The sequence below is a fragment of the Pygoscelis adeliae genome, unplaced genomic scaffold (genome assembly GCF_000699105.1).
Source record: "Pygoscelis adeliae isolate BGI_AS28 unplaced genomic scaffold, ASM69910v1 Scaffold36, whole genome shotgun sequence".
NCBI lineage: Eukaryota > Metazoa > Chordata > Aves > Sphenisciformes > Spheniscidae > Pygoscelis > Pygoscelis adeliae.
In genome coordinates, this window is record NW_008824934.1 from 4,313,147 (window position 1) to 4,322,631 (window position 9,485).

General features: G+C 44.4%; 1 protein-coding gene across 1 annotated transcript in view; it reads left to right on the forward strand.

Annotated features, from left to right (window-relative positions):
• The first annotated feature begins 31 nt into the window (after positions 1 to 31).
• PLOD1 (procollagen-lysine, 2-oxoglutarate 5-dioxygenase 1) overlaps positions 32 to 9,485 on the forward strand; it is a 19,154-nt gene continuing 9,700 nt past the window's right edge. Inside the window, exons 1-5 of the mRNA XM_009325223.1 lie at positions 32 to 178; positions 4,791 to 4,882; positions 5,391 to 5,527; positions 6,772 to 6,935; positions 7,996 to 8,108. Of these exons, the coding sequence (XP_009323498.1) occupies positions 97 to 178; positions 4,791 to 4,882; positions 5,391 to 5,527; positions 6,772 to 6,935; positions 7,996 to 8,108 (588 nt within the window). The 5' untranslated portion in view covers positions 32 to 96. The remainder of the gene's footprint in view (positions 179 to 4,790; positions 4,883 to 5,390; positions 5,528 to 6,771; positions 6,936 to 7,995; positions 8,109 to 9,485) is intronic.

The window sequence follows — 9,485 nt, forward strand, 5'->3', positions numbered from 1 at the left end:
AGGCCGAGAGATCGGTGTCCTGCTGGCCGTGCCGCAGGCAGCGCTCCCGGTCGGTATCGGCTCCCGGACCGGGATCCAGGCGGGGAAGTCGCCTCCATGGTGCCTCCGGCGGTGCTGCTGCCCTGGGTGGTGCTGGCGCTGCTCGGGGCGGAGGGCTGCTGTGCCTCGGAGCGGGAAGGTAAGGGGGTCTGCTCCGGGGCAGAGGGTGGGGACCGGCAGCACGGGGAGCTGGTGGCCAGGCTGATGGACGGGCACGTTCGCTGTTGGTGCCACCACTGTCCTTAGCGCCCTGGTCCAGCTCAGAGGCATTGCCCGATCTGAGACTAGTGCCCGCTACGGAGTCTGAGCCCCTGGGCGGCATCCAGAGCCTGCTCCCGAGTCCTGAGGCAGTGCACAGGCTGGCGTGGGTGTCCTCCGCACACGCTTCTTGAGCGCCTCAGTTACCAGACAGGCGCTCACAGCTCAGAGTTGTGCAAGATGAGCTTTGGGACACCGTTTCATCCCACTAAAGTACTCACAGTCCCTGGGGTTGCACCCCACCTGGGCCAGCCCTTCCTGCTTTTGAACTTAGACAGTTCAAGAATTAGGTAGCAGAGAGCGTTTGATCCCGGACTGGCCACGCTGTGACCTGAGATCTGGTATGCTCCTAAAATAACATCAATCTCTCCCCACATAAACAGTTGGTAGATGCTCTGAAGAGTAGTTGGTAGAACAGTGGAGGATTAGGGCAGCTACAGAATGTCGGCCAGGCTGACAAAGAGGTTCACGCACTGTCACTCTGCCAAGAAGTTTGGATAATTATCTCTGTCTTCATTAGAGAAGTGGCAATTAAGAGGAGATTTCATCTTGTTACCTAGAACATTTCCCTTCACAATACGTGATTCTGGTATAATTACCTTTACTATATATATTACTTAATACAGTTAATGTGTATCCATGGGAGTGTTGGAAGGGGAGTTCTTTAGCTATAGTGGCATAACTTAAGCAAAATCATTTCAGCATTTAGGGTAACTATTAGACAAATGTAAGTAAGAAATTAATCTCTCTGTGCTATCCTGCCTTCCTTACACACCCCAAAACTTCCATGGTTTTAGTAAGGTTTTAGAGCAAACTAGAGATACCGAATTGGGTGCTGGGAAAAGAGAATGAGGTATGTTGGTTAGAAAGAGGGATTTGGAATTAACTGCTTTCTGAACCCATCACTTCTGGCATGGGTCGAAGAAAAAATGCCTTACCTTTTCTGTGCCTCAGCTTCCCCAGAGTAATATGAGAATAAAGATACCTATCTTCTCTCTTGTATGTTCTTTTAGATCTCTGCAAAAGCTCTAAGCATAGGTATTTGTAGTTAATTGAATCTTTAAAACTAAACTTTTGTAAATGTAAATTTACTACAGAGGTTGTATTATCTGCTATGAAATTGTGCACTGATTTTTTCTATTTGATCCCAGCATTAATGGTGTTTTCTTGGACACTATCTTAACAGGAAGAGGCACAGTAAGATTTCCCAAAGTACAGCCTAGGGGTAAATTCATTCCTTGTCCTAAAATGCAGATGCAGCTGTGCTGTCCCTGTAGAGTCAGGGCAGAAGTAAATAACTCTAAGATTTTTTGTTACTGAACTCATCTTGTCACTGATTTTTACTCTTTGTAAAAACTCAGAAGTCTACCCAGTCATTTCACTGTGATGTTGATATCGGAGACCCTGTTCCAGTGCTTTGTCCCTACAGGATCCTTTTCATCTATAGTGCTCAAAAACCCTCACAAAAGTTGTAAATGTCCTCTATTTATCATTCTACAGACGGAAGAACAGAGGGATAGCAAGATTGGCTACTTGTTGCATAGCAGAGCTAGTAGTACAGTCCAGCTCCCCTGGTTCCTAGTCCAGTGCTTGCTTCGTTAACCACACTGTTCATATTTTGCAGCCATACCATTATTAAATGCATTTATACGATTTCTAATTGTCAGCATGGCGCAAGGAGTCTCTGGGCCCAGCAGGCCTGGCTTAACATAATAGGCTACCATTTCTACACATGAAAAGTAACTGTGACATGGAAAATAGGGAAGCATAAATCTGCTTTTGGAGGTTTTAAAATGCCTGCATGCGATACTGAAATTAAAAGGGTTTTCTGCTCTGTCTCTGGAAATACCTATCATCTGCTGCACCAGTGTTCAGCAAAATCTTCAAGAAAGAGAAAAAAGGGTTAAAGGAGAAGGAGCGGAGGCAGCATAGCTCAGCACAAGCTTCTAGTACTGGACCGAAGGAATGTCTCTTGGGATGGAAAGCTCTTGCTTCTGCAGAGATTTCTCAGAGCAGAAACTGAGCTTAATGTCTCTCAGAGTCCTATCCCCACAAACTAGTAATGAGAGGGAATCTGTAACTTGGAATTCTGCTGGGGAGGATAATTGTCTCTGCTGGCTTTTCCATGCTCCAGTGAGTTCACAGGCTGCACAGTGAAACCTTTTCTGTCTTAGAAATAGGACACCGCTTCCTGTTCATCCGTGTGAGTCTTTAGCCCTCGCATCTTGTCCAGCAAACTTCTGGCAGTCGTATCATAAACAGTTTGTTGCTTTTTTGGGGTGGCGACATGAAAATGAATTAGTGATTTATTTAATGTGAGATACCTGAGAATTCAGGCTGAAATAATTGCATAGCAGTCAGGCTCTTTTCTTTCTTTCCTTCTTTTATCATTATCATATGCTTTCTCCTCTCCTTTCGGGTACTAGAATTTGATGTTTCTCTTTACATTCCTCTCTGGCAAGCCCACATTTGCCCCCCTCTTCTTTGGCAGTATGATCTTCACCTTCTCAGAAACCATGAGCTCAGAGATATCTAATAAAGCTGCCATGGTTTTCTGCATGCCATTGTATGGCTAGAAACTTTAATGGCTTTAACATACTCCCTGAAGAGATACATATTTTACTCATTTGTTTGCACCCTCTGACTGGACAGGACAGAAGGAACTGGAGTGTGCTGAAGGAGCTGGATTAGGAATGCACATCATACATCTAAAAATCTTCCTTTAAAAACTGCACAAATGCAGGATTCATATTCTTTTATTTATCACTCCCTTTGTCTGTCTGTGTGAATGTCTAACAAAATACAATTAGAGCTGACCTTCTATTGACTGTTCTCAATCTCTCTGTTTTATTCTGATGCAGGTAAAGGATTTTAGGAATTTCCTTGGGAACATCCTCTTTCTTCCTAACTTGGAGTCTTACACTTACTTTTTTGCTTTTGCTGTCTTCGTCAGGTCTATCTAGGACCCCAGCTCCTAGATCCTTCCTGTCTAAGATCAGACAGAACATCAGTTTGGGTACACTAGGAAGATGCATCTGGTACATCCATTGAAAAAAATCATTATTCCAAGAGAAGCCTGCAAAAGCCAAGAAAACGTGCTTTCAGTTTTTCCTGGTATTTTCTGATGTTAAAATCGGATGGCCAGGATTCACATTTAAGCACTGTTGCCAAAGCCTATACAAATTCCTACTTAAGCAATAGTGTTAAGATGAAGTATAGCATTTAATCATTACAATGAAGAAACCAGAGCTTCCACATAAAAATCATATTCCAGTGGTACTATAGAGAAACTTCTGAAAGAGAACTTCAGGCTTTAGCTTTGTCATTTTTAAGGGACCGGAAATGAAAAGCAAGTTTGGGAGGAGAATGTAAACGAAAGCTATGGCAGAATTAAATTCACATTGTGTATGTATAAAAAAAAATCTGGAAAACACCTCAGGAATGCAGTAGAAAACTGGGGCAGCCATGGAGAGGGAGTAATAACATTCAGCCTAATTTTGGTCTTCCATACACCCAATGAATGCTGAGTGACAAAAAAGTCTCTGTGGGGAACAGGAAGCCATTTGCACTAAATGGATGACTTCCAAATGGGCATTTTGTAGTAGTTCTATATTTTATCTTCAAGTTTAATTTCCTTCATACTCTATGTGAGAGAAGTGTAGCTTTCAATAGCAGAGCAAAAAAACCACTTAATACATTATATTTTCTTTTTCTAGCTCGTAACTCGGGCAATGAAATTGTATCGTTACATAATCTCTCATTTTATACCCAGGACCAAGTTCTAATCTCTGCTGCAAAGGGATAACCTTGCTCATGCTGCAAGTAGTTTTGGGTTCTTCAATCAAACACTGAAATTTGAGGGCACCTTTGCCATGTTCTGTCCTCTGTGATAGTTAGTTCCTCCAGTAAAGCATTGGCTATGTCCACGCTTTCTTTTTTTCCCTCTATGAATCTTTGATGAGTTGGTGCCAAGAAAATCTAGGCAGCAAATAAGAAGGATTTGAAGCTGGTTTTCTTCCTGAGGTTGAAGCTTTGTGGGCAGTGAGAACACCTATAGTGCTTAACATTGTACAGTGTAGAGATAATTGGGTGAGGTGTAAGCAAGCTGTTTTCTTCTCAGCAGGATATGGTAGCTCCACAGGTAGACTACCTCCCTTGCCTGATTTAAAATGAACCTGGACATCTGTCAGTGTCATATAGAACAGCTGTAACCTGTGTCCATGAACAGCAGTGACTGTTTGTGCAAAAGTTGGGACTCCTGGATTCTATTGCTGGATTCATGATCAACTTAAAGTATGTACTGGGAAAGTCACTTTGCTTCTCAGTGGTTGGATTTTGACTTCCCTTTGTCAAATCTGTCAAGTACCTTTAAGACTATTGATCCCTGCCTTGGCTCAGTATCTGATAGTAAAGCCTCTTCGTTAGATATGGAACAGCTAGTTGTGAAAACAACACAAATTGAATGTGTCTCTTGTGCTTTCTCCTGTATGCAGAAAACCTGCTGGTTCTTACTGTTGCCACCAAGCAGACTGAGGGATTCCAACGTTTTAGAAGATCAGCCCAATTCTTCAACTACAAAGTCCAGGTAGTGGCTAGCAGCCTCAGTGGTGGTTGGTCAAAGGGAATTTTGAAGTGTGGAATGGATAAGACTTGACCACAAAGTGATTAAATAAAAGCTCAAGAGAGGACACATCTACTCAGCTGATTGAAAAATACTGTGACTGGGGCATTTCTGCAGCAGTCTCTTATTCCATCCTGAGTGTTGGCTTAAGATGAGATCCATAACTCCTGTTCAAGGGAGCCCCGTGGCACTTTTCCATTGCAATGCCAAAACACACAGTACAGAGTGTGCTCCTGTCTGTGTTGCTCAGAGTGCTTTGTTACTGTGCTATGTGTTACTCTGACTGTCCGTCCCAGAGAATGGTTCAAAGGCTGGCGTATATACCTAGTCCATCTGTCCTCATGCTGGTTTTTTTGTTGTGATTAGCACTGGGAGATATCAGGAGTAGTGAGGTTGTGGGTTCTGGTCCTTTCCTGTGAGTCTTGCTGGGAAAGTGACGTGTTCAGTACACCCTGTGCCTGTCGTTCTTTAGGTGCTGGGGCTGGATGAGGAATGGCAGGGTGGAGATGACAAGAAGCCAGCAGGAGGTGGGCAGAAGGTCCGTCTCTTGAAATCAGCTTTGAAGCAGTATGCGGATAAGGAAGACCTGATCATCCTTTTTGTAGAAAGGTAATGGGTTGGAAAGTATTTGCCATGAACTGAATCATAAGGCTGTTTGGACAGGTTCTTACTAAGAAGAAATTAACTGTGAAGTAGATTGCATGTGGAAGGTGTGTCCAGACCTTCTCTGGTTTTTTTCCCCCTGAATTCTCTGCAGTTGCCTGAGAGTTGCTCAGAGCTGCATCCGTGGCAGCTGGGAAGGTCTGATCAGAATAGGCCAATTCCAACTCTTGCATAAAGCTGATAGCGTTATACCTGTTTCTGCCAGGGTGGAATTTGGCTGCTCCTATCTGCAGAGAATGAGTAGACAATTTCTGTGGATCTAGGCAAGCCTTTCTTACCAGAATTATTTGTTTTATAAGGTGAGGCAGGCTGCAACACAATCCCGAGAGCCAAGAATTAGTCTGCCAGAGAAATGTGAAGAGGGAGACAGACGGTTTGGAGTCTCCGTGTCTTTTCATATGCCCAGCAACAGGCAGGGCTGGGATCCCTGTATCTGCCTCTAGCTCCCATGGCAGGGAGATCATCTTTTGCAGCTCTGAGTGTCCACGTGTGTTTAGAGAAGTTGAGAATGATTAATCTCTGGAATGAGCAACTTTTTCACTCACCAAAATGTGTTTGAAGTATGCAAATCCTCTTGCAGAAAATGCAAGTCTCATTCTGGGAGTGTCACCTGGGAATTAATCATTTCTACCCAGTACTGAAGAGGGAGCGGCTGGAGTGCAGCATCCAGTGACTAGTGTCCAGTATAGGTTCCTCCTGAATATTTGCAGGGAGCTCAGTGGAGAGTGGCAGGATGCCAAAAGATGTAAAAAGCATGACCTATGGGTTTCTTTAATCTAGAAAGGAATGGCAGAGTAATTCTTCCTCCGATAAGTAAAAAGTTGTTACAAACAGTGAGGGCACCAGGGCTTCACAGTTGCAAACAGGGGAAAAGCAAGAAGAGATCAGCATGTTTTGCAGCTTGGAAGATTTGTTTTTATCATCAGTGAAAACTTAGTAAAAATAAGAATGGGCGTAACTTGCCCCAAGCCAGTGTGGAATCTTCTGCAGTGGAAAGTAACATCTTCCACCCTGTGAATAAGATTGCACTTTAATTAGCTGTAATTATGTCAAAAAATGTAATACTGTGAAGCAGAACTAAAAGACAGGGATTCCTAAAGAATTAGCTGCTTCTAGAAACTTTTCACACTGACGTGTTTTTTTCTGACTCCATTCCTTTCTGTCCCTTTCTTGTCTGTCTTTTACTCTAGCTATGATGTGCTCCTTGCTTCGGGCCCCACAGAACTGCTGAAGAAGTTCAAACAAGCCAAGAGCAAGGTGGTCTTCTCAGCAGAGAACTACATCTATCCTGACAGAAAGTTGGAAGCCAAGTACCCTCAGGTGCGAGATGGAAAGCGCTTCTTGGGTTCTGGAGGTAAGACGCAGAACCTTCTTTCAGCTGAGAACCTCTCTCAGCTTTTTCCTCCTATTAGAAGGCCTTAGGGAGAAGTAGCAAGGGACCAGGTGTGGAAAGCATCTTTAAAGAAGATGGGGCAAACTGAAGCCCTGTGCAAAACTGGCCGTAATGGAAAGACTAACAATGGTCCTGTCTGTTATCTGCAGGAGGGGACATAGCTATGAATTGCCTGTAGAGGATAGGAACCTGCTCCCTATCCCTTCTCCCTTTTCAGTGAGACTTGTCATTCAGGGTGTGGGTATCTGAGCTTTTCTGATGATGAAGATTACAGGTTTGATCCTGGTGTCATTCCATGTTGGGAAGTGTGGTTCTATACATGCCTTTGCTGAAAGCTGATGTATCTCTGCAGCAACACAGAATGGAGTGAGACTGTGTGTGCAAGAAGTGAGAGTATGTGTATACAGGACTGTCGTTCAACCTCAGTTGGCAACTGAGCACCACACAGCTGCTCGCTCACTCCCCCCCCGCCTGGTGGGATGAGGGAGAGAATTGGAAGAGCACAAGTGAGAAAAACTTGTGGGTTGAGATAAAAACAGTTTAATAATTGAAATAAAATATAATAATAATAACAACAACAACAACACACAAAGCAAGTGATGCACAGTGCAATTGCTCACCACCCACCAACCGATGCCCAGCCAGTCCCCGAGCAGCGGCCCCCCCGGCCAGCTTTCCCCAGTTTATGTACTGAGCATGACGTCCCATGGTATGGAATGTCCCTTTGGCCAGTTTGGGTCAGCTGTCCTGGCTGTGCCCCCTCCCAGCTTCTTGTGCACCTCCAGCCTGCTCAGTCAGTAGAGCATGGGAAGCTGAAAAGTCCTTGACTAGTGTAAGCACTGCTGAGCAACAACTAAAACATCGGTGTGTTATCAACTTTGTTCTCACCCTAAATCCAAAACACAGCACTGTACCAGCTACTAGGAAGGAAATCAACTCTATCCCTGCCGAAACCAGGACAAGGAGTACTTCCCTTTTTGGTTGTATGGGTTGAAACACCTCTTCATACTTATTCCCACAGGCTTCATAGGTTATGCTCCAAACCTGAAGAAGCTTGTGGAGGAGTGGAAAGGACAGGACGATGACAGTGACCAGCTCTTCTATACGAATGTCTTCTTGGATCCAGAAAAAAGAGTAAGCGTAGCTAGATTTTGGGATTAGGAGGAGTTGTCTGAGAAGCATTGCTGTTAATCCTCTGTGCAGTATCCCTGTTGAGAGTAAAAGAAGTTAATCACATACATATTGACCTTTAATTACTGCTCTGGCATCCTTACATGAAAAAGTCCAGTAGTATGTCTAGTTACCCATTTTCCTTCTGAAAATTTGCATTTTAACCACTACCCCCTTGTTCTGTTATTAGCAGTTTTTATCTTTAAGCTTAAAATGTGAATGGGAAGATAGATGTCTTAAAACAAGTCTTACTGGAAACTCATACCAGTATCTGTACGTGCTGATGTTTAAAGCCATTGAGTGTGGCAGAACTAACCAGCCTCCTCCCAGGGCATGTGAAACCCAGACTTTAAGTGTGTATCCTCCCTGCAGAGTGCAGTGCTGACTTAGAGGTATCCAACCTAGCACTAAAGTACATTGTAGGTAAAAGGGAGGATGAGGCCTGAGCAGATTTGAGGTGATAAAAGGGACAAAGGTTCACAGCCTTGTAGCCACTGTTGTGCCACAGGACAGGGACCGTAGGCATCACAGTGGGTAGCCCTGCTGGAACAAAGAGGCTGCCACTGCCTTCAGCAAACACCTCCAGATCCTGGCTGACAAAATCTGTGTCAGCCTATGTAGCATGCCACGTAACATCATACAGAAGCCTGGAATGGACCCTGGAAGCATCATTGCCATTCCAGCACCGTGTGGTGCACTGGCCGAATCACCCAGCCCACAGGGTGATTCTGCTTCCGTTGTCCCTGCCCAGTTCTGCATTACGCAGTGCAGTCTGTCCCTGAGGGACACCACAAACGCAGGGGAACTAAGAAGTCAAACTGTAACAGTGAAGTCAAGAGGAAGCATTAGAAATAGGAAACTGCTTTCAGACTGATTAGAGGAGTTGCACTTTTTTACCAGCAGGGCTGGTAAAAAATTCAGAACAGCTGCACTTTTTTCCTTCCGCAAATCTGAATATGGCCCATGATATTTTAACATGAACAGTTCCTTTAATGTTCTCATCTGCAGTTCTGGCCCCATGCCACGCAAAGGCTGAGTAATTCCACTGACTTGGCATTCAGACAGCGGATGTTAGCACCCTGCTGTCCTTTCCAGTAATCAATCTTAATAGATGCCTGGAGGGACACTGAACTCTGTTAAGTCAGAGCTGGATTTTAGTCTGACAAAAATCCACTCAGAGTGTGACTTGCAGCAGGGCATAAAAACAAAGACTGCATGAGCTGGCCTTGCACCCTTATGTGTTCTGGTTTGATACCGGTACCTGGGGCAACACTTGAGGTAACGCTTGCCCTGTGGATAGATGGCAAGAAACTGTCTTCACTGCAAATGTTTTTGCTGTCT